The sequence below is a fragment of the Podarcis filfolensis genome (genome assembly GCF_964270895.1).
Source record: "Podarcis filfolensis genome assembly, chromosome: 5".
NCBI lineage: Eukaryota > Metazoa > Chordata > Lepidosauria > Squamata > Lacertidae > Podarcis > Podarcis filfolensis.
The window spans coordinates 25,821,427-25,847,011 of NC_139608.1; the positions used below are offsets into that span (position 1 = coordinate 25,821,427).

At 42.7% G+C, this 25,585-nt stretch overlaps 1 protein-coding gene and 1 long non-coding RNA gene across 3 annotated transcripts in view; one reads left to right on the top strand and one right to left on the bottom strand.

Annotated features, from left to right (window-relative positions):
* The window catches only part of PLOD2 (procollagen-lysine,2-oxoglutarate 5-dioxygenase 2), a 62,628-nt gene that overhangs the window by 18,734 nt on the left and 18,309 nt on the right, over window positions 1–25,585 (top strand). For both annotated transcript variants that reach the window (XM_083613246.1, XM_083613247.1), the window contains exons 2-9: window positions 745–836; window positions 4,146–4,282; window positions 17,562–17,725; window positions 19,723–19,835; window positions 21,165–21,228; window positions 21,968–22,065; window positions 22,328–22,429; window positions 23,596–23,721. In XM_083613246.1, coding sequence (XP_083469372.1) covers window positions 745–836; window positions 4,146–4,282; window positions 17,562–17,725; window positions 19,723–19,835; window positions 21,165–21,228; window positions 21,968–22,065; window positions 22,328–22,429; window positions 23,596–23,721 — 896 coding nt within the window. The remainder of the gene's footprint in view (window positions 1–744; window positions 837–4,145; window positions 4,283–17,561; window positions 17,726–19,722; window positions 19,836–21,164; window positions 21,229–21,967; window positions 22,066–22,327; window positions 22,430–23,595; window positions 23,722–25,585) is intronic.
* Window positions 1–25,585, bottom strand: part of LOC310762520 — a 555,902-nt gene that overhangs the window by 6,911 nt on the left and 523,406 nt on the right. The window lies entirely within an intron of this gene.

Sequence of the window (25,585 nt, forward strand, 5' to 3'; positions counted from 1 at the left end):
CAGAGCCAATGTGGTGCAGTGGTTAGTAGGCAATTCAATTTCAAACTCCTGTTCAGCTGAGCTTCCTGAGAGGCCAAGGGTTTATCTGTCAGCCTAACCTACCACACAAGGTGGTAGTGATTAGGTTTCTGCACTGCTCTGAGCTCCCCAGTGAATTTCCCTCTATAATTCCTAGTGTTTATATGCCACTTTACAGGGCAAAAGAAAGACACAAGCTTGGCTTCCTCGACTGCTTTGAATAGGTTTAATTTGGAACACAGAAAGCTACCTTATACCAAATCAGATCATTGCTCAAAGTAGCTCAGTGCTGTCTACACTGACTGGCCGCAGCTTTCCGGAGTTTCAGGCAGGGAACTCTCAGCGCCACCTGCGGATGCCAGGGATTGAACATGGTACTTCCTGCAAAGCAGATACTGTACCACAGGGTTGCGGCCGTTCTCACAAAATGGAAAGATGGTAGTCACTTGTAAATAGCTATCTTGCTCATTGCCTATGGCAATAACTGCCTCCAGGTGAGAAGGGAAGAATATTTATTTGTAAATCAGAAGAAAATTAGCTCTACTTTTTATGCATGCCATATGCATGCCATGTATGAAGCTGCCGTATATTGAGTTGGGCAGTCCAATGTTTCCAATATGTCATATCCTAATAAGGCAGGCTAGAAATCCATTAATTGTTGTTGTTGTTATTTCATCTGTGAAGAACTCACACCTCTCTCTCTCTCTCTTTCCCCCTTTTTTCTAGATAAGCTACTAATTCTAACTGTTGCAACAAAGGAAACGGATGGCTTTCACAGATTCATGCAATCAGCAAAGCATTTCAACTACACTGTAAAGGTATTGTGTACCCTCCTCCTCTTTCAAAATATGGAAAATAGTTTCTCTGTGTGTGTGAATTCACACACACACACACTCATAAAATAAACCACTGTAGAATGAAGTCATGGAAAATACCACTTCGGTCATTTGCTGCATACCTTTGCCAATTCAGAATTACTCCCTACTGTAGGCTTAGTAATCTTTCACCTAGTCTAGCTCTTAATATTCCAGATGGTGGAGTTTTCTACTTAGCTCAGGAGGCTATTCCACAGGCTTATAGATTTAAGGGCTGGCAAGGTTTTATCCACAGTCTGTGTAAATATTATCTCTTTTCCTTTCCAGTTAACTTATGCTTATGCTTGGTAACTATTTTCATCCGAAAGCATCCCCCTTATATTCTGCATCTTCAGAATAAAATGCATCCATTTCTTGGAATTTATATCTCCTCCTTATTTTTGGCCTTATCCCAACTGCTGCTTTAAAAAAGTTACTTCTGCGAGGAATGTGTGCTCCTCCACTTGGTTCTGTAGGAAAACACTGATAACTGAAATAGGCTGTAAAGGACTTAGCACTTCAACTTTAAAGGGAATTTCCTATCAGAGAGGTACAGAGCAATGGAGGTCAATAAAAAATATTTTGCTTAGCAGATTCCCACGGGCCTGACTGCAAGGCATAGAGATATGACATGTACTGAGTCAGATTACTGGCTAATCTAAGTTTAGTATTGCTACACTGAGCAGTAGCAGCTCTCAGGGGTTTTGGACAGGAGATTTTCTCACTCCTACTTGGAGACATTAGTGACTGAACTTTGAACTTTCTGCATGCAATGCCTGTACTCTGCCAGTGAATGTAGGAAATTTAGGAAACTGCATTTCACCGTGTCAGTCCTATGGTCCATCTAATTCAATGCAGTCTACACTGACTGGCAACAGCTATAGGATTTTAATCCCAGCCCAACCAGAGATTGAACCTGGGACTTATTGTACCACTGAGCTATGGCCCTGCCTCCTTTTAAAAGCCCTTTTTAAAACCATCAGCTTGGTCATGCCTGCCATCACAATCAGGCTCCGCATGCTGTTTTGTGAGCAGGGCTAAGAACTTTTGTGTATGTAAGGTCTTTCCACATAATCAGGATTCAGCAACCCCCAAAAAGGTAATTTCCAGTTGTGTGGACATTTCCTATACATGCACAATTTATTTTGTGCATGGAAGGAAGAGGCTGGTGTAGGCAACACGCAGTTCTCTTAATTCAGTTCTCAGAGCCTTTATCCCTTTTCTTCAGCTAAAATAGATTAAAAAGAAATCCTGGCCAACCAACTAAACAAATACTATTCCATCCTGAATGCACCATCAGTTCTGGCACCTCAACACTATGAAGGTGCTTTAGCTGTGATAGCATGAACGTTTATCCCACTGTGATGGCCAGGAATGAAACACAAGCAGTGCAGGATTCCTTTTTGCAAATGAGGCAAAACTTTACAATTACCACTGCCTAATGAAACTCCTCCAACATGCGGATTAGTGGTGTTTGTCTCCATTGTCCACAGTATCCTAGTCCAGTTGTGATTTATCCTTGGAAATACTCTACTTATCTAGTTTAAGAATCAAAAGCTTTCCCCTCTCTTTCTCAGCAAGTTGGTGCTTTGAGCGACTTATGTGGTGGAAAGTAATTGCTGGGTTACTGTTTGGTTAGGAATCGCCTCTCATATTTCTAGAGTGATGTCATAGTGCTCAGGACTGCTTGGGACATGGAAAATTTATGGGCAGTGAAATGCTGTCTTTAATATCCCTAAACTGTTGGAAGGCATGGGAGGTGTGTGTTGAGCTTTGTTGTAACTTGTTTTCAGCCTAAACATGTTCACTTCAAAATAAGTTTCTTTTCTACTCACTGACGTACAGGAAATGCACTGAGAATTAAAATGTGATAGGGAAACAGTGTTTCTTCTTTGGAAGTGAATTGAGGATTCCCCCCACCCTCTAATCCACTAGATAGGACAACAGTAATCATATTTAAGAAAAAGTCTGATTTAGAAAGGGTTGAGCATTTGACAGGCCCCATAAGACCTGAGAAACTGGCTGATAAAATGATAGATTTTTACTAGCCCTCCATAATCCACTTGCAGCTCTGTCTTGTGCAGTTTATTGATTGATTGTGTTTGTACCTCACTCTTTTTTCCCAAAGCAGGCCAGGGTGGCAAACAATTCAATTTAAAATAAAACCCCCTATTTAAATCCAATTAAATACCACCTTAAAACATCTAAGGGGGACGTGGGTGGTGCTGTGGTCTAAACCACTGGGCCTCTTGGGCTTGCCCATCGGAAAGTCGCGGTTCGAATCCCCACGATGGGGTGAGCTCCCATTGCTCAGTCCCAGCTCCTGCCAACCTAGCAGTTCAAAATCACATCAAAGTGCAAGCAGATAAATAGGTACCGCTCTGGCAGGAAGGTAAACGGTATTTCCGTGTGCTGCTCTAGTTTCACCAGAAGTGGCTTAGTCATGCTGGCCACATGACCTGGAAAAACTGCCTGCGGACAAACGCCAGCTCCCTCAGCCAGTAAAGCGAGATGAGCACCTCAACCCCAGAGTTGTTCACGACTGGACTTAACTGTCAGGGGTCCTTTACCTTTAAAAACATCTAAAACACCTAAAAACATTAAAAAGCTACCACAGACCCTCACAGTTACTAATTTTAAAGTTCCATCAGCTGTCAAATGCCTGGGTAAACAGGAATGTCTTTATATTTCTCTGGAAAGTTGATAAGGAGGGAGAAAGACATAGCTCACCAGGGAGGCATTCCACCAGTGGTGAACTACCACTAAGAAGACTCATGGGTCATGGGTCAGTGCCAAAAAGGCAGGAGACAGAAGCAATGCCACTAACAGCCTCCTCTGCTGACAGTAGGGCTTGTGGTGATTTACTGCAACCAGTGCCTTTAGTTCCAGCAGCAGGTATTGGTTTTTCCCCCCGCCAAAGTCAAATCCATTGATGGACAAACAGCCAGTTCACTGGGTGAATGCATTCTCTGGTACCTGTAACAAGCAAGTTGGAGTTATGGACTGCCCTAGTCAGTGGCTTTTGCCATTGACAGTTGTTTGTGTTTTTGCTTGGAGATGTCTGCAGTTGTAGCAGATGTCCATCAGGAGAATACCAGAAGATACCAAGACCTACCGGCAGAGGAAGAAGCCCATCAGAGGACACATTAGCCAGTCCCCCTGGAGCTGACACTAATTTATAGGATGAAGACCAAATACTGTCTCACTGCTGATCAATAATGATCCAAGTTGTGACAGTACACTCTGCTCAAGACCCTTCATTATGTATCTTAGGTGCTGGGTAAAGGTGAAGAGTGGAAAGGAGGAGATATTCTAAACTCTATCGGAGGAGGTCAGAAAGTACGCCTGTTGAAGTCTGCATTGGAATCGTATGCTGATCAAGAGGATTTGGTGGTTATGTATGTTGACTGGTAAGATAACTTATTTATTTTGGATCCTGTACTTTGGACTGTGGGGGAAAATCAGTTTTGTTGTGACATGCTGTTGGTTAACATGCATATATTTCCCTGTGTCCTAGTTTTTAAATGGGGAAAGCTAGTGTTTCTTTCCACTTCCAGAGATTTTAGGCTGTATAAGAAGCAGGCTTTGTTTGTTTAACAGATTTACAGATGCAGAAACTGTCAGCGGGGCATGTTGTTTTCCTTGAAGGGAGGAGGGGGGAGTGGATGTTATCTAGCTTCAAGAAGCTGTGAGACACGCAGTCTAAAATAAACATTCCTGCTTTATGAGTTAGAAATTCCTGTCAGAAGTAAGTGGGTAAATGACCTGCGCGCGCGCACACACACACACACATATTTCCCCCTGTATTCTGTACAGGTTTATAGCTAAAGTGGGAATTTCACCCAGCTTGGAGTTTGCGAGTAGAGAATCAGAGGCAATTAATCCCGAGGAAATGTTTAATGGGATTAGAGTTGCAATAAAGACTATCACAGTGAAGTCTATTCCCTTCATACGATGTTGGACTACAACTCCCATCAGCCCTAGCCAGTACCAACCGATAGTTATGGATGATGGGAGTAATAGTCTTAACAGCATGGGACAGTCGGCCAGTTCCCGGTCTGTTCTGTTTGGTTTACTAGCATAAAGATTCAGACCCTTTACATGTGGTCTTTGTGCTACAGTGGTGAGTGTGGAAGGGAAAAGTCTGAATCCTGCTTGCTGGCTCACTTATTGCACCAGCCCTTCACATGTTGAAGATGACATTTGCACAAAAGTGTCTAAGCATATACATGTCAGCAGGTGTGGATTCTTAATGATGAATATCCAGTGCTATTTTTCTAGAAAAAGAGGTGCCGGAACTCACCATGAACACCTCCCTCGTTCTCTTAGAATGGCAATGGCACCCACCTGAGAGATGCCAGAAATGAGTTCCTGTGAGTTCCCTCTTCAAAAAAGCCCCTTGCGTAACCATTTTTCAAGTGTGTGACATCGCCTCCAAAGCATGGAGGCTGGGCACCATGAATGAGCCAACCTAGTTGGTAATGCCCTCCCCACCCTGAATATCTAGCTCTATGGGGAATAACTGTCTGGACTCGGCTTCAGTCACTTACACATGGCCTGTGGAAGCCTGCCAATCTAACTTCCTTCCTATGGGAGAAATGGCAGGTCCTCTGGCTGAACTTAACACCACAGCACAGCATTCTCTGCTTCCCACAATTAGCTAGGAGAGCAGCTTCTCCAAGACTTCAAAACAGGTTTTAAGACATTCTCAAGGCGAGAAACCCAAATAATAAGGAAGTGGAAGACTTGATGCACAATGTAATGAGCCGCACATTTCTCCTGAAACTTGCATGCTGTTAAGAGTTTCAATTTCTGTTCATAAGAATTAGATGCATATTCTTACTTTTTAAAAACCTATTTGAGTCTTGCTTATATTGTTAGGTACATTCAGGCTAAAGACCTTTTATACACCTCAAGCATTTGAATGTTGATATCTGGTGGTTTTTAGCAGCTTTCTGTGTGTGTGAGAGAGAGAAAGAGAGGGAGAGAGAGAGAGAGAGTGTTGTGGCAGGAAATGTGTACTTTGTGGGGGCTGTTTACTATAATCATTTTTAGATGTTGTTGTATATTTTCAGTATTTACTATGTATGTCACCTTGAGATCTTTGAGTATACGGCAACACATGAATTAACAACAACAACAACAACAACAACAACAACAATAACAATAATTTATTATTTATTTTATTTAATAAAATTTATATACCCCTTGATTGTTGAAAAAACCTCAAATGACTTGCAGATTCTCCCAGTACCGTATTTTTCGCACCATAGGACGCACTTTTTCCCCTCCAAAAATAAAGGGGAAATGTGTGTGCGTCCTATGGTGCGAATGCAGGCTTTCGCTGAAGCCTGGAGAGTGAGAGAGGTCGGTGCGCACCGACCCCTCACGCTCTCCAGGCTTCGCACACCTCTCTGCAAGCAGCGGGAGCCCAGCGCTGGGCTCCCGCTGCTTGCGGAGACTTGCCTGCATGCCGAAGCCTGCGCGCGCTGAACTCAGCACGCCCAGGCTTCGCGGACCTCTCCGCAAGCAGCGGGAGCGGTCCCGCTGCTTGCGGAGAGTTGCCTGCATGCCGAAGCCTGCGCGCGCTGAGATCAGCGCGCCCAGGCTTCGCGGACCTCTCCGCAAACAGCGGGAGCGGTCCCGCTGCTTGCAGAGAGTTGCCTGCATGCCGAAGCCTGCGCGCGCTGAGATCAGCGCACCCAGGCTTCGCGGACCTCTCCGCAAACAGCGGGAGCGCTCCCGCTGCTTGCGGAGAGTTGCCAGCAAGCCGAAGCCTGCGCGCGCTGAGATCAGCGCGCCCAGGCTTCGCGGACCTCTCCGCAAACAGCGGGAGCGCTCCCGCTGCTTGCGGAGAGTTGCCAGCAAGCCGAAGCCTGCGCGCGCTGAGATCAGCGCGCCCAGGCTTCGCGGACCTCTCCGCAAACAGCGGGAGCGGTCCCGCTGCTTGCAGAGAGTTGCCAGCATGCCGAAGCCTGCGCGCGCTGAGATCAGCGCGCCCAGGCTTCGCGGACCTCTCCGCAAACAGCGGGAGCGGTCCCGCTGCTTGCAGAGAGTTGCCAGCATGCCGAAGCCTGCACGCGCTGAGATCAGCACGCCCAGGCTTCGCGGACCTCTCCGCAAGCAGTGGGAGCGCTCCCACGGCTTGCAGAGAGCTGCCTGTTTGGGGGCTGGGGTCGGGGGAAGCTCGAGCTTTCCCCGCCCCAGCCTCGCGCCTGGGGGGGAAATAATTTTTCCCCTTTATTTCCCCCCCAAAAAACTGGGTGCGCCCTATGGTCCGGTGCGCCCTATGGTGCGAAAAATACGGTAGTTCATGACACAAAAACTATGGCCTGGTAAATTGTGTTTTGCCATGAGACAAATGTTTTCATGATAGGAAAAATACTCACTTTGGCCACTTTGGAACAGGCAGAATTTCAAAGCTATTAAACCCCATGGTTGATATAGCTATTTATAACTGATAACAAATCTGGAATTAGAATTTGTAAACATACTTTAAATATTTAAGCCCTTCCACTCTGTCATATGGCCGCTACTGTTACCACTTCAAAAGTTGTCTGAATGCCTTAATATGCTGCCACTCTGGGACACAGAAAAGCAAAGAAATAACATGAGGTCATTCCGTCTTGTGGTGGAAAAATGTTGTCTGGGAGATCATACTCTAGAGAGCATCTGGTTCCTGCCACTGACTGAAAGTTCCTGCTACAACTTTGCAAAAAGGGAAAATGCAGCTCTGAGCTGCACTTTCTCCTCTCAGAGCATCCCCTGTTTCACTCTGTGCTTTAGGTCCAACTCTGGGGTTAGCCAGCTTGAATGGAGGGTTGTCTGGAGCACAAGCCAGCCATTTTCATTTATTCATTTTATATTTTTTGTTGAGAGCTGGAGAAACTCCAAGGCACACTTTTCACATTTCTTCTGCCAAACTTTGGGGAAAAGCAAAACAGTGGGAGTCTTCATGAACCCACTGGGTAACATTATACAGCTTACTTAATAGGCTTCCTTCCCTGCAAAGTTCCTAAATACCTGCCGTTCGGCTTGGAGCAAAAGACGAGCTTTTGCCTTTCCCCCCTTACCCCTTGTTAATCAGCAGCTTTCTGTTCCAGCTTTCTTTTGCAGCAAGATTATTTGCCTCTACGAAAAACACAGCATGTCAGTCAACCTTACCTGTGTAATAGCTACCTATTTTCCCATGTGTTTAAGCTTTCTGAGATCTACATGAGAGACCATTTCCCCTGTAATCATATGGGAGGATTCAGGCCTCATCATGGGACTGAAACTGCCTTGGTCGCGCTGGTTGATGATCTCCGGCGAGCTAGGGACAAAGGTGAGAGTTGTTTCCTAGTTCTGCTGGATCTCTCAGCGGCCTTTGATACAATCGACCATAACATCCTTCTGGACCGTCTAGAGGGGCTGGGAGCTGGGGGCACTGTTATGCAGTGGTTTCGCTCCTTCCTCCTGGGCCGTGTTCAGAAAGTGGTGGTGGGGGATGAGTGCTCAGACCCCTGGGCCCTCACTTGTGGGGTGCCTCAGGGTTCCGTCCTCTCCCCCATGCTTTTTAACATCTATATGAAGCCACTGGGAGAGATCATCAGGGGGTTTGGACTGGGTGTCCATCAATATGCAGATGATACCCAGCTCTACCTCTCTTTCAAATCAGAACCAGTGAAGGCGGTGAAGGTCCTGTGTGAGTGCCTGGAGGCAGTTGGAGGATGGATGGCGGCTAATGGATTGAGGTTGAATCCTGACAAGACAGAAGTACTGTTTTTGTGGGACAGGGGGCGGGCTGGTGTGGAGGACACCCTGGTCCTGAATAGGGTAACTGTGCCCCTGAAGGACCAGGTGCGCAGCCTAGGAGTCATTTTGGACTCACAGCTGTCCATGGAGGCGCAGGTCAATTCTGTGTCCAGGGCAGCTGTCTACCAACTCCACCTGGTACGCAGGCTGAGACCCTACCTGCCCGCGGACTGTCTCGCCAGAGTGGTGCATGCTCTGGTTATCTCCCGCTTGGACTACTGCAATGCGCTCTACGTGGGGCTACCTTTGAAGGTGACTCGGAAACTACAACTAATCCAGAATGCGGCAGCTAGACTGGTGACTGGGGGCGGCCGCCGAGACCACATAACACCGGTCTTGAAAGACCTACATTGGCTCCCAGTACGTTTCCGAGCACAATTCAAAGTGCTGGTGTTGACCTTTAAAGCCCTAAACGGCCTCGGCCCAGTATACCTGAAGGAGCGTCTCCACCCCCATCGTTCTGCTCGGATGCTGAGGTCCAGCGGCGAGGGCCTTCTGGCGGTTCCCTCATTGCGAGAAGCAAAGCTACAGGGAACCAGGCAGAGGGCCTTCTCGGTAGTGGCGCCTGCCCTGTGGAACGCCCTCCCATCGGATGTCAAAGCGATAAATAACTACCTGACATTCAGAAGACATCTTAAGGCAGCCCTGTTCAGGGAAGTTTTTAATCTGTGATATTTTAGTGTATTTTTGGTTTTCTATGGAAGCCGCCCAGAGTGGCTGGGGAAACCCAGCCAGATGGGCGGGGTACAAATAATAAATTATTATTATTATTATTATTATTATTATTATTATTATTATTATGGGAGTGGGGGAGGTAGTTACCAGGGAAAGGCCTTTTCCTTGATTGTGCCTCTACTCTAGAACATATTCTCCAGAGAGGCTCACTTGGCACCCACCTGCCAATTTATATTCTTTCTTGTGCTTTATTTTCTGTTCTGTTTTTAAGCAAGAGATGCTATTTTAAGTATATTTTGGAGCAACCAAAGGCAGGGTATACATTATAATAAATCAATGGATCAATTATTTCTGACTTTGATTCTGAAGCAAATAATCAATGTAGCCTTGTATACTTGAATGATGGGATGTCAGCTTCCTTGCTATAGAGACAGAAATAACACTGAATTCTCTCTCTCTCTATAGAATTATGTATGTAATTCTGTACATGTATATATGTATATGTAATTCTGTATATGTATAAATATATATGTATGTGTCCCAAATCTCAAATCAGCATTCTTTTTTTCTTTTTAATTTTTATTTTCAAATTTTCAAACAACATTTTTTTACACACACAGACACTTGTTTACATTAAAACCATAATGCATGTCAATACATTTATGGGATTCCCTGAACCCCTGTACTTCTTTCTACCCCTCCCATAGCTCCCAAAATTTTCCTTCCTTTTTTGCCGCATCTAATTGCATTTATCAAACTTATTACATTTCCATTTTTATCCTTTATCGTTTTAAATCACAAGTGCTATATCAATCCTGCTAATGTTTTTAAATGTTTCTAGTGATCTTTAATATATTCTATAAAGTTATGCCATTCTGTGCTGAATTTATTGTCCTCTTGGTGCCTCAAATCCGCTGATTTGAGGCACCAAGAGCACAATAAATTCAGCAAAGAATGGCATAACTTTATACCATGCTCTGGATCAATCCAATGTGTGCAGATGCAGTGCAAAAGTCAGTGTCCTCTGTCTTGAACATACCTTCGCCTTCAGAGAAGGTGTTGTTGTTGTTGTTTTTCTGTGAAAAATAGCTTGCTATGGTTTCCAGCAGGGATGGGTAACCTGTTACACTCCAGATATTGTGGACTCCAGCTCACATCAGCCAGGAAAGCAAAAGCTCAAGGGCAATGGGAGTTGCAGTGCAATAACATTTTGAGGCACCAATCTAGACAAGACTTTTCAATACCAGGTGCTGAATTTCTCATCCCTGATTCACAGCATTTAAAACCTAAGTGTGGAGATTGTTGCTGCTGTTGTTGTTCATCTCTATAATCGTTTCATGGTGATATACAATAAAATAGCAGGGGAAACTGTTAAAAGCTTTATCTTTCTATGTAAAAGGCTTCTGTGCATTTTCACACAGGTTTCAGTCCTGTCAGGGAAATGGAGACCGGCTACAGCAATAATTTATTCCACTACAGTAGTGAATTCTGACAGTATGGCTCTGTATAAAGGACTTCAAGTACACCATTTCAGAAACGTGTTCCTGAGTTTGCAGATGACACCAGTATCGCAGCTGAAGGAAGGATAGATTTTCAAACTAAAATATCATGCTTCAAGTCTATGAGTGAAATCAATATTGTTTTGCTAGCTAAGCTTCGCTCTTCTCCTACCAACAAAGGATTTCTTTTTTAAAAAAGAAAGCGTAAAGCCCAGAAAATACATTGCCAAATCATAACTTCTGAGCAAGGCATTCCTTTGGCAGTGGAACTTTACCATGGCCAGTGTGGCTTTTTTATATGATCCACTACTGTCATGCTGCCAGTGGTTTTAATTCAGATTAGGTAACCCTGAAAAACTTTTCTTCACACATTGCTCTTACAGGGCTTCATTATACAGTACATCTTTGACCTGATTGGAATGAATTTTTGGTTTCCCCCACCCTTCAGGAAATACCTTGCATTTACAGTACAGTGGTGCCTCGGGTTACAAACACTTCGGGTTACAGACTCCGCTAACCCGGAGGTAGTACCTCGGGTTAAGAACTTTACCTCAGGATGAGAACAGAAATCACACGGCAGCAGCAGGAGGCCCCATTAGCTAAAGTGGTACCTCAGGTTTAGAACGGTTTCAGGTTAAGAATGGACCTCCATAATGAATTAACTTTGTAACCAGAGGAACCACTGTATTCAATTTCTTTATATCTTTCAACTCTTCAGAGAATGCTAATGCTCCTTGGGACATTTTTTTAGGTCTGCTATGTTTTGCTAAGCATTTATCTGCTTCAACAGTTGTAAACCTTCTGAAGGATCATATTATACATTTCCTACAGGCCCAATTCTGCACCTGACTATCAGATTTTTATCCCAGTTTTCTCCAAAAGCAGAAGGCTGCGTGCTTGGGTACCTTCACCCACTTCAAAACTACCTCGTTAGACAGGTTAGGGGGAAAAAATAGTGACTTGCCCAAGTTAGGCTTTGTGGTTGAGTAGCCATTCAAATGAGGAAGGGACGCGGGTGGCGCTGTGGGGTAAACCACAGAGCCTAGTACTTGCCGATCAGAAGGTCAGTGGTTCGAATCCCCGCGACGGGGTGAGCTCCCATTGCTCGGTCCCTGCTCCTGCCAACCTAGCAGTTCGAAAGCACGTCAAAGTGCAAGTAGATAAATAGGTACCGCTCCAGCAGGAAGGTAAACGGTGTTTCCGTGTGCTGCTCTGGTTCGCCAGAAGCGGCTTAGTCATGCTGGCCACATGACCCAGAAGCTGTCTGCGGACAAACGCCGGCTCCCTCAGCCAATAAAGCGAGATAAGCGCCGCAACCCCAGAGTCGGTCACGACTGGACCTAATGGTCAGGGGTCCCTTTACCTTTACTAGCCATTCAAATGAGGGTTTCCTTGGGTCTAGTCTGATACCCCTGCCCACATCACATTGCTTTTCTTTGTTCTTTTCAGGCCACATTAGACTTTCAGGGGAGCCATGACTGTCACAGTGGTATAACAGTCCTTTAAATGTAAGGCACAGATGTTCAGACATAGGCCCCTTGTTCTGTGATCCAAGGTCCCCCCTCCTCTTTTGAACCCATCACCATCTGATTCTATAGTAAGCAGATTTATAGCCAAGCATAATGTCTGGTGGAAGGACCCCACACCCCACAGCCTTGCTGTCTTGCCTTGGTTCTGTCTCCTTGAATGCTCTGCTCACTTAGATGTTGTTGGACTTGTTCGATCAGCACTGTGTTAATGGCCCTCAGGTGCTGTAGCATTGCCAAGGAGAAGTAGGGCCCTTAAGCCTTTCCTAAGTGCTGCTGGAGTGTTTCTATTCCTCCAGTGGCAGTTCAATGTCCCCCACCCCCCGCCCCCAGGAGAGAGAGCTTGGCCAGAACTAGACAGAATCAGAATAACATGCAGTTGTAGCCAAAGGACAAACATAACTTGCATATGTAGCTCACAGATGTCTGAAATGTAACTCTACCTACTTTGGTACAGTGACATCATCCTTTTATGCAGCTGGGCAATGCTTCCAGCTTAAACATAAAAGGAGTTAACAAAAAGTAAGAGGACTTCATAATTTAAAAAAGCAATCTCGTAGTATGAGGAGAAAAAATAATATTTTGCAATGCAAAGTTCTACCTGACGCTGCTGTAAAGCTTCTGTCACTGAAATGCAGCCAGACCATGATCCTGTGCCTGCTGTTTTTCACATAACCTGTCTTTAAACATAATGTGACATGCTCATTTCAAATTCTTTTCTTGCTCAGTCCTCCACTCCTGTTCTTGGGAAAGCCCCATTGAAGAGGCATTGTTTTTCTTTGTGATGCCTAGAATGTCCCATTTCCTGGAGGAATGCTTCCTGGCTCCTTCTCTACCATCAGAGCTGGTTGTGGATTCCACAAACATTGCCAGCACTTTTATATAATTTTATAATGAATTGATTTTAGAATGCTGTATTATTTTACTGAGCCCGGCTTTGGCTGGGGAGGGTGGGATATAAATGAATTATTATTATTATTATTATTATTAGTTGCTGTCCTAGAAAGTATAGGTCTCTCCCTCTCTAGGCTGAGTTGGCCCCATGGATGAGGTTTCCTTCTCTTGCCTCTGTTGGACTAGCTGTCTGGGAAGTCTATATAGAAGAAAGCAAAAAAGGAAAGCTCACCTTGTGTCCTTCAGATGTTTTGGTTTCCAACTCTCATAGTCTGTAACCAGTGGCCATGCTGACTGGGGCTGATGGGAGTTACAGTGCAAAACATCTGGCAAGCACCAGGCTGATGATGGAGGAAACCAAGGTGTGGCAGCAGCAAGAAAATATAGGGTTGTGGAGAAGATGACAAGCAGAACATAAAATGAAGAATAGTGTACAGTGGTACCTCAGTTTTCTAAAGTCTCTGTTGACGAACATTTCAGAACTCGAACCCCAAAAACCCAGAAGTAAATGTTTCCGTTTTCGAATGCGTCTTGGAAGTCGAACGGGCATTGTATTTTTCTCAATTTTCTCTGTAAATTTGCAGACTGTCCTTTGTGCCTCGGTTTTCAAATGTTTCAGAAGTCGAATGGTCTTCTGGAACAGATTACGTTTGAAAGTTTAGTAGAGAGGAAACCTGTTTGAGTGCACATTTCATGACTGCAAAAAGAACGAAAAGAACAGGCCTTCTTTTTCTTCCCCTCATGTGGTTTAAAACTGCCAAATGACAAGGACCTCTACAGCTTATGCATTTGTGGTAGTCACTCTCTGGAGAGAGACTGGAGGAGAAAGGGAGCTGGGGAGTCAAGGAGGGGAAGGATAGAGGCAGCCAAGATCTTGGACTGCTGAATTACCAGATGCAGGGGAATACAGTTTGGCAAGCTTGTGGTCGGGGAGAGGAAAATGAAAGGAGGCATAAGTCTTCTTTATTCCCTGGTAATGGATCCGTGTGTCCAGAAAATATTTGAAGTGCTGCATAGGGAGAACTAGAGACAAGCTGGAACGATTTTTTTTTTGGAGGGGGGGGCTGTAATAAGAGAGTGCAGAGGCACACATGTAACACCAAGCTGTAAAACAGTGTTATTGAAATCCAAAAGAGCAATTCTGTTCTCTTAAGCTTTCCAAAGGCCATTAAAATAGGTGCAGCTGAACATGTAATCCAGTAGCATTGGATGTAATGACTGAGCTAAGTAACTTTCAGAGAGGCAAGTAGTCTGTGTTTTATTGACTAGTCAGTTTTATTAACTGTGTTTGCAAAGAAGGTAGGCATTGGATGAAAAGGGCATGGTGATGGCTGAATAGAGATTTGCCTGAGTGGAATCAAGTCAATAATTGCTCCGGTTCCTAGACAAAGGCCTCCTTGAGTTAATGAATTTGCAGTGCAATGATTCCAACAGGGGCTCATTCATTGTTAGCCCTTTTCATGGTTTTATACAGAAAGCAGGGGTTTCTTTTTGCAAACCGCGTGTGTTGTGACAGAGCCCTGTGTCTTAAGACCTGCGGTAGCGTCTATAATAACCTTGTTCTACTGAAAGTTGGCATGCCAAAGCCAACATATCGGTTTTCTTCCAGAGAACATGCATTGGCAAAGGAAGAACACAACAAGTGATTGTTATAAACCACCTTAATGAAAGCAGCCCATTTTGCACTCTGCTGCCCTTTTGTATTGGTATCACTCCTTGTCAAAGGACCATAGTAATGCTTTGTATATACTGAATGCTGCACTGCTAAAACATTGCTTCTCAAATATATGTCTCCAGTTAGTTGTAAAATCTCAGCAGCATCAGCAAAAATACCATAGTTTGTGATATCATGCGGTACAACATTCAGCATGTTACATCCTAAACAATCTATTTCTGCAGAGGAATCAGCAGTGAGCCTCAGTCTCTGAAAAACTGTTTGTGAACTGTGGATATTATTACTGATGTTTGGAACTGGTGTGTAAAAGTACAACCATGATAGAGCAGACAGATTTGGGAATTTGTAATCACTCACAAGGCAGTGGTGTTTTATGCAGGCACTTAAAGAGCAAGCAATCTGATACAAAAAACAAAACAAAAAACCAAACACTAGCCCAGGCTTCCTCAGCCTTGGCCCTCCAGATGTTTTGGGACTACAATTCCCATCATCCCTGGCCACTGGGCCTGCTAGCTAGGGATCATGGGAGTTGTAGGCCAAAAACATCTCAAGGGCCGAGGTTGAGGAAGCCTGCACTAGCCCCTTTCAGGCACCTCATTTGTGTACAAAACACGCACGAGAGAAGGAATGAGCCTGATAAACTCTACACACTCTATCGCCATCCCCATTCAGAAGTTGGAGGGTGAATGTATGAAGGGCCCTCTTATACAGTGGTACCTCAGGTTACATATGCTTCAGGTTACATATGCTTCAGGTTACAGACTCCAGTAACCCAGAAATATTACCTCAGGTTAAGAACTTTGCTTCAGGATGAGAACAGAAATTGCACAGTGGCAGCGCGGTGGCAGCGCGAGGCCCCATTAGCTAAAGTGGTGCTTCAGGTTAAGAACAGTTTCAGGTTAAGAACAGACCTCCAGAACAAATTAAGTTCTTAACCAGAGGTACCACTGTATTAATAAAATCAACCTAGCAGCTATTGCTTTAAGACAGGGGTGGGGAACCTGAAGTCCTGAGGCTTTGCATAATTTCAATAGCTCTCTGCAAGTGATTAGTTTCAACCTCTGACCAGAATAGTTTGTACTTTCCTTGACAAGGAAGGAAGGTGGAAGAGTGGGAGGGAGCGAGACAAGGAAGGGAGAGAAGTGGCTGTTAGAAAGAAAATGGGGGGAAGTGGCAGGGGGCAGAGAAGGAGAAAGAGTGGACCTGCCCACTTCCGACTCTGGCCTCACCCACTACTGGCTTTGGCCTTTTCTGTTGAGGGCCACATTGCCTTAGCAGAAAGAAGATGCTGCCCTCAACAGAAAATAATGCTTTCCCACTCCTGAATTTAAGACAAATATGTAAAAACAAAACAATATCGTTAAATGGATGGAAAAGTTTGGGGCTAAGCTTAATCACATTAGTGACTGTTATGCTGACTCCTGAGGTTAAAATGATTGTGAAAGAACATTCTGTTAGAATGATTTTGCTTATCGGTTCTTAAAAGTTCCTTCATAAAATTTGGAAAGAGGCACACAGGGATGGCTCTCCTAAATTTGTTGCAGCTGCCTATTGCCGTCTTCTAGATTTACAAGGCATTCTTACAAGAAAACGAATGTTTTAAAATAATAATAATAAAAACCTTACTGTTTCTGAGACAAGACCACAAATGTTTCTCAGGACTTGTCAAGTACAGGTGTGGAGAACACAGATAATTTGGCCTATTTTTATTTTTCCACTTCACCATATCTTTTGAATAGAAACCAGTTTCTAGAGTACAAAGCTCACTTAATTTAAAACAAACTTTGAAGAAGAAAAATGGCTTCTAATTGGTTCTTTCTGATTGTCCTTGTGATTGTCCTAAACCTCATCTAGAGGACTGAGGTAATAGTTGGCTGTTACTTTTTAGGGCATAGACAAACAGCTGGTGTTCTCCACATGTTGTTGTGCTACAACTTCCAAGGACCCTGACTATTGGTGAAGCTGGCAAGGATTAATGAGAGAGAGAGAGCGCGCACCACATTGGCTATTCCTGGTGTAGTGTATAGGTAGTAGTAGCAATAATAATTTTATTATTTATATCCCAATATGTTGCTTCTTGTGGAGGCTCATCTGTGCTCACTACAGGAAACTAGATTTGCATACTTCAGTGTGCCCTATGTAAGTCGAAGCAAACTGGTTTTGTTGTGTGGTGGTGAAAGGAAGAGCTGAAAAAAGGGCATCCAGTGAGGGTATTCTGGGAAGTGATACATGACGAGAAAATTAGTTTTCTGGAAGTACATTTTATGTTGTGTGAAAAGCTCAAATATAATGCACAAAATAACATGTCAAGAAAATGGAATAAACTGCAGTATGAATGCAGCCCAAGTGAATGGTATGGTGACAATTAGCCAGATTTTCGGAGTAAATGAATTGTATGCATCTCTTTGAGGTTGCATGCATCATCTTTTCTAAATAATAAAATATGCACATGAAATAACTTTTTGAAAATGAGATTTATTCTAAGTCTCTCTCTCTCTCTCTCTCTCTCTCTCTCTCTCTCTCTGTGTGTGTGTGTGTGTACACACTCACTCACTCCTGTTTTGAATGTCTATGTTAAGCCTAGAAATGCCCTTAATGCTCATCTTTTTATTCCTCCAAACTTCAGCTATGATGTTATATTTGCTGGGGGACCTGAAGAGTTGTTAAAGAAGTTCCAGCAAGCTAATCACAAGGTAGTGTTTGCAGCAGATGGATTGATATGGCCTGATAAACGACTAGCAGACAAGTACCCTGTTGTTCGCAGTGGAAAACGGTACCTTAATGCAGGAGGTAGGTAGTTTCGTAAAAACTGTTTGATTTATTTCGCAATATTTATTTAATGCTTGATCATAATGAAACTTCAAAAACGGTTGACAAAACATCTTCTTTAGTGCTGATGGCGTTCCTACTGTTTCTGGAGAGTCTGTGGCAGCTGCCCAGCCCAGAGTTCAGTTGGTAGAGCATGATGCTCTGGGTCATGGGTTTGAATCCCACATTGGGCAAAAAGATTCCTGCATTGCAGGAGGTTGGACTAGATGTTCTTTGTGTACCTTCCAGCTCTACAATTCTGTGATTCTATATTCCACATATCCACCCACTTTGAAAACTAGTTGTTTTCTATTTCTCCAGGGCAGGACTTATCTAGCAGCTAATGAACTCTGACTTACTCTCACACTTTGATGCCATTCTTAAAGCTCTCCATGTCATGTTGGACTAGAACTCACATCACTCCTGACTCCATGGGACATGCTGGCTGGAGATAATGGGAGTTGAAGCCTAACATTATCTGGAAGACCACATATTCCACACCACTTCTTCTTTTTCTTCTTCTTTTTAATTTATTTATATTTTCAAATTTATATATTTCATTAATTTTACAATCATTTTAACATTTCAAGTTTGACTTCCTTCCCTCTCTTTCTGTGGTTCCTTAAATTATTTTTTAATACCTTCTGCATATCCAACTACATTTAATTTGCTCATTTGATTATCTACTTTAAATGGATACTCTTATGAAACTGCAGGTTATTACATTAATCCTGCCAATGTTTTTATCTGCTTGCAGTTTATCTGTAAATATTCAATAAACCATTTCCATTCTTTTATAAAAAGTTTGCTATCTGGATTTCTTATTCTACCAGTAAGTTTTGCCATTTCTGCATATTCCATACGTTTTTGTATCCATTCTTCCTTTTCTGGGACTTCTGCTTCTTTCCATTTGGGGCGAGTAGCATTCTTGCCGCTGTAGTAGCACACATATAGTATGGTAGCATACATATATTTACCGTATTTTTCGCCCTATAGGACGCACCGTCCCATAAGGCACACCTAGTTTTTGTGGGGGGGGGAAATAAAGGGGAAAAAAATTATTTCCCCCCCAGGTGCGGGGCTGGGGCGGGGGAAGCCCGAGCTTCCCCCGACCCCAGTCCCCAGAACAGGCAACTCTCCGCAAGCCGTGGGAGCCCGGCGCCGGGCTCCCACGGCTTGTGGAGAACTCCGCGAAGCTTGAAGCCTGGGCGCACTGAGCTCAGCGCACCTAGGCTTTAGCATGCAGGCAACTCTCCACAAGCTGCGGGAGCCCGGAGTGGGCTCCCATGGCTTGTGGAGAGCTGCGCGAAGCCTGGAGAGCGAGAGGGGTCGGTGCGCACTGATTCCTCTTGCTCTCCAGGCTTCAGCAAAAGCCTGCATTCGCCCCATAGGACGCACACACATTTCCCCATCATTTTTGGAGGGGAAAAAGTGTGTCCTATAGGGCAAAAAATACGGTAGGTAGTTCTGTCTCTATAGTTCCCAAAAGGAAAGCTTCTGGTGGTGGTGTTTTTTTTACAAAGGTTATTTTGAACATCCTTTTCAATTCATTATATATCATTTCCCAGTATGCTTTAACCTTACTATAAGACATATGATAAAAAGAACCTTCTTTCCAACACTTGTTTGATTTAGATTTATACATTTTTGTTAGGTTACTCAGTGTTAGATACCAATGTTATATCATTTTTATATCATTTACGTGCTGTAAATTTTATATCCATATTCCACAATTGTTCCCATGCTTCCATGTCTATATTATAACTGATATCTATTGCCCAGTGTATCATTGAGGATTTTACTTGCACAGAGATTCAGGGAAATTGTACTAAGACAAGTCTCTGGTCATAAATGGATGGGAAAACTTTATCTAGTTTCATCTACTGGGACTTCCTGAAGTTAGATGTTTGGTGCAGGCAGCTCATTTTAAAGTGGAAACAGTGATGTCTTTATTTAGTTCAATCTATGGTCTCTTTCAGGATTTATTGGATATTCTCCAGCTGTAAACAGTATTGTGCAACAATGGAACCTCCAAGATAACGATGACGATCAGCTTTTTTATACAAAAATCTATATCGACCAATTAAAGAGGGTATGTTGAACCACTTTATGAATCATTTTTATGACTCCTGGAGTACATCAGCTTTGCACACAATTGTGAAAAATGAGTGATGAACCAAGCTAAAATTCTGGCTATGTTTAGGTCACTTGAAAGAATGATTCTATCTTCTATAAATATCCTATATTGGCTCAAATGGCATCTACAAACAAGAGGGTTTGGATGCAGGGTTTTGGAAAATTTTGGAACACCAAAATTTCAAGATTTTTCATTGGAATGGAATTCTTTTTTCCAATGATGACTGTGCATGTTCAGTGGCCAGGTGGAATGTGGGCAGATTATGTGGGGGGTTGCATATGGGAGTATTCTAGAAAAGGACCTGGTCAATAGGAACCTGGACAAGAAGACCCCTCACTGTAACATTTTGTTGTAGGTTCGATGTGTTTAGTTTCATGCTGTCATCCGCCTAAATTAGAGGTAGTCTGTCTAAGAACTTTTGGACATCCAGGAAATAAACTCCTGCACAATTCCAGTATTACATGGGTGTTGTATTGATTTTAGTGGAGATTTTAGCAGATCTTTGGGTGAGAATTCTATTGCAGTGGTCCCTTTGAAGAACATGGTTTGCTGCTCGTTCTCTTTTTTCAAAGCAAGGCACAAACAAGAAAGTCAATATGTATAGCAGCAACATCTGAAGTCACCCAAATTGTTCTGTATATATCCTGGTATATTTCCAAATTTTCTTTATTTCAAGCTGTTAATGTATTAGTGTCAATTGGCAGCTCTTCTCCTATACCGCTGACTCATCATTCTTTGAGAAGTCATGAACTTAATTTGCTTGGCTTACAAAACAGAAAGCAAGCCTTTGTTTGTAGGATGATAGAAACCATTGGCTAAATGAATTGTATGTTCTTGACGAGGGACAGATCTGTATGACACGCTGAACTATGAAGATATATGAGGAATTGGGAAACATCTGGCATAAGAATTAAGGATATTAAAATGAATTGTCAGCAAAAATATCCAGTCATGTTTGCAGATAGTTTACATTTGTCAAGATGGTTAGAATTCTGTTTGTAGAGTGGTACCTTGGGTTACATACGCTTCAGGTTACAGACTCCGTTAACCCAGAAATATTGCTTCAGGTTAAGAACTTTGCTTCAAGATGAGAACAGAAATTGTGCTCCGGCAGCATGGCAGCAGCAGGAAGCCCCATTAGCTAAAGTGGTGCTTCAGGTTAAGAACAGTTTCAGGTTAAGTACGGACCTCCAGAACGAATTAAGTACTTAACCTGAGGTACCACTGTACTGTCCTTGATTTTATAATGCCTCATTTAGCATATTTTATATACTTACATTTTAGGAACGCATTAATATCACGTTGGATCACAAGTGCAACATTTTCCAGAATCTCAATGGAGCAGTTGGTATGTATTCTGAAGTGTCTATTGAGTGATGAAGGATATGCCTCTCAGATTTCTTCCTTGCCATTTCTGCATTACCTATTATATAATACAATACATCCAAGGGGCTTTCTGTACATTTATACTTCATATGGAATTAACATCAAGTGGAGATTGGTTACAGGCCCCCTGGCTTATGTAGTCTTTCATTGGCTTCCCAGTGGGAGAACTGACTGACCAACTGGAAGATCATGTAGTTATTTGAACATTGGGATCACTCCTCATCCCAGAAAAATAAAACCTAGAAAGATATCCCAGCTTTTTTCTCCCCACAATAGAAGTAGGCAAAGGAGAGGGAGAGAGGTGGCAGAAGAAAGTCTGCCTCCACTGTTTCCAGAACAGCCCTGAGGGGGAAAGATTGTATCTGGACAGGCCCTGACTTACAACAAGTGTTGGGAAATAGTCACCCAGTTCCTCTGAGGAAGCAGAAGGTCCCATTGTCATAAATATGATCTTGGGATAGGAATAATAATGATATTTAAAACAAACAAACAAAATATTGTGGTTCTTATTTGGCAACTGGAAATGTTCCTAGTGAACGTAGAAATTAACAGCCTGTGGATTGTAGGCTGAAATGACAGGAAATGTGGAGATCTTTTTTTTTTAAAAAAAATGGATGCTCAGGGAAATGCAAAGAATGCTGTGAGAGTCTTGTTTGAGTAAACTACAGATGATGTATCTTTAACTTCCTGGTGGGCTGCAGATGAAGTGCTCCTGAAATTTGAAGATGGAAGAGCCAGAGTGAGAAATTCACTGTATGACACTTTGCCAGTCACTCTCCATGGAAACGGCCCAACCAAAGTGAGTGACGGTGACTTTGTTTCAGCTAAGTTTTTTATTTAATGATACTGGGATACTAGCAGCCTACTGAGGATTAGTTGACAGTGGCAGTAGGGCAGAATTATCGCATTCTGTTTCACCCCTGGTTTCCACTCATTTAAGTTGAGTGAGCATGACAGCAGAGCCTTGTGGAACTGACCTTTAATTGAAAGGTACAGAAACAAGATTTTATTATACTGCTGAATTAATTAGGGCTGTTTTTTCCCCCACCTCCCAATTGTAGCTTAATCTCAATTACTTTGGAAATTATATCCCTAATGGCTGGACCCGTGAAACTGGATGTGGTGCCTGTGACACAGATTTATTAGACTTCGCCACACTTGATGTAAGTATTTGTTGAATGCGGCTGAATTCTTTCAATGTTGAGCTACATATTGATCGTCATGGCATTGTCTATCTCCTTGTGCACCTGGACTGTTGCTCCAGCTTCTCCCTCCTTGCTTTTATCAACCTTTCCCATCCTGCTACCACCTACCTTTCCCTCATCTTCACAGTTTTCTTCCAGGCCCTTCATGCCCATATTTAGTTTTGGTCTGAATCACTTAATGCTTCACAGTTTCCAGATGTTTATATAAAGTGTCTGGTACAGCGGTAGAAACATATTTTTTTTGTCTTTTTGGCACATGTTTGTGCAGGTTACAGTACATTCTTGGTCTTCATTGATTCAGATAATATACGAAATGTTTTTCCTGGCACTGACAGCTAGTCATGATTCAAAGTATCATTTTGGGGGGAAATAGCTGACAAAGCTTTTTTGCACTCACTCAAAGAGAAACAACTGCTAGCTGACATTTCATAGACATCATCAAATCTTACACTACATATGCAACCGTCAGGATTCTTACTGGCTAATTGGATTGTTAAGCTTATTGGCTATACGTTTGCAGTCCACTGTAATTTCTGGCAGCAGTTCTTCCATCAGTGTCAGGGGTAAGATAACTCCTGAATGCCATCTGGGTCAGCTACTTTGGCAGGCTACCATAGTCTTCAGGAAAAAAACCTGATCCCATAAGAACTTTAGAACTCCAGGAAACTACTTCCATTGTTCAAAATTCTCAGTGAGTTTTCCCACCCCATCCTTCACACTCTACCCCTTAGTTATTATATTATATATTCTGATTACATCATTAATACACTTATATACAGCCTGAGAAGGGCCATAGCTCAGTGGTAGAACATCTGCTTGTTTTCAGGAATATGGGTATAGGAATGCAGCATCAAACTTACTAATTTCTCAGACAGCATTTTGCTCACTTATTTCAGGAGGAATTTCATGGATTCTTAGTGTATCTTTTCATTTCAGCTATTAGTATCTCAAAACAGCAATTAAAAGTGTATTCAGAGTTATAACTTGTGTAAAAGTGGAGGTTATTTCCCAAGATATATAATATGGATCATTTTGGTTAAATGTAAGATTGTTCATACTGTTTTAAACTTTAAAGTAAAAGCTTCTTGTGGTTTTCTTTTATTTTTGTGCACTTTATTTCTTAGGAGACTCCAACAGTAACAATTGGTGTTTTCATTGAACAACCAACTCCTTTCCTGCCTAAGTTTCTAGACAGATTGTTGACTCTGGACTATGCAAAGGAAAAAATTACCCTCTTCATTCACAATAATGTAAGTACTTTAGGTGGTAACTGAACAGTTACATTTGTAAATTAGTTAATGAAGTTGGTCTAGTTATGTAGATTGAGAACAAAGTTAAGTTCTTTAACATTAAAATGGATCTTTTATTACAGAAAAATAATGTTTGTGTACATATATGTATGTACATGCACACACAAGTTCAGAATACAATTTCATCAAAAGCATGTTAACTTCTCCATTCTTATACTGTTTATAAGACATGCAGCTATGCCACCATGACTTAAACTACTTGTTCTTTTGGTTTTTGAAAGTGGTGGCATGACACCATCTACCAATAAATATTAAATAGCTCCTCCAAATAATTTTTAAGGGCAGCTGTTAAAGCTCCTGTGTTCTGGCATCTATAAGTATAAGCGGGGGGGGGGGGGGAATGTTGGTGTGTGTTGGGGGTATAGCTCCTCACTTGTGAAAGAGCATTTTATCTGGTCTGCTCCTTGTGTGGCCTCTAGATGCTTTTCTCCAGTTTATTTTCCAGTATACCTTCAGATCTGAAAGTTTTCCTCTTTCTTTCTCTCTTCTGTGCCCCTCTTCTTTTTATACCATGGATGGGGAACCAATGGCCCACAGACCTAATTTCCCATGAGGCCATTTCCCACAAACCATGCCCACCTCTTCAACCCTTGATGTCCAGTGGGAAGGAGGTAAAGGCACAACCTTCACTTTGGAGTTCATTTCCAAATGTTTTCACTAGAAGACAAGGATCTTTGCCCAATGGGTTAAAAAGGTTCCTCATCTCTTGCTTATCCCTTTCATTTAACTTCACTGTCACCTATTCCTCATAGAAAGTATACACAGCTCAGGCCACTGCCTCTGAATACCAGTTGTTGGAGACTACAGGAGGGGAGAATGCTCTTGTGTTCAGATCCTGCTAGCAGGTTCCCTCAGACATCTACTGAGAGAACAGGATGCTGGACTAGATGGGCCATTGGCCTGATCCAACAGGCGCATCTTACATTTTTTGCTTATTTTGTCTGAATAAGTTTAGGGTAGTCAATATTGAGAAGGGAGCAAGCAACGACTGGTGAGGCAGTTCACAATGCGATATCTGGTGGCAACTGCATGGCAATAGAGAGGGAGAATTCTCTTAACTTTATAATTGCTGAGAAGTAGAGAAATGGGTTGCTGCAGCTGCACCATTCAAGTGTATGGCTGGATACTCACATCTGATGGCTTCTGGCACCTGCACCCACCCTGGGGCAGTTTATCCACCCGGCAACAGCACACTTACCTAGGGTTGACCTCAGCAATGTCCACCACCACACCCTGATGAGCAGTTAGTTCTGTGGAATTGATGTTTGCGTGCTCCCACACCTAAAAAAAGGTTGGTCCAATGAAAGACCTTGCTTAGGTTACATCCCAATTTATTCATGAGCAAATAATGAATTATGGAGAACCGTTGCTATTCATTTTTACAAATGCAAACAATTCTATATATACTGAGGCTTGCAACTCAAATAGAGTCACAAAACTGAAAACAAAGTTTTATAAATTTATGCCTGGCACAATTTCACATATTTTTTATTGGCTAACTAGTATGGATTTAGTGGTTCAGGGAAGGTACTGAAATAGTTTTACCCCCCCCCAAAAAAAAACCCCTAGATTTTAGAGCTTATCCAATAAAACTGAATTTTCACAAGCAACGTGAAAATCACTTTTTAACTATTCTGATTGAGGTGTAAAAAGATAAGATCTCTCTAGGAATAATAAATCCCAGTTAGGGAATATTTAATATGTAGTGTCACTCTATAGTATAGAAGGTAATGCCATGGGCAAAAGATCACAACCATATATTCTCCATTAATTAACAAAAACTGGCTACAACCTTCCATTTCCA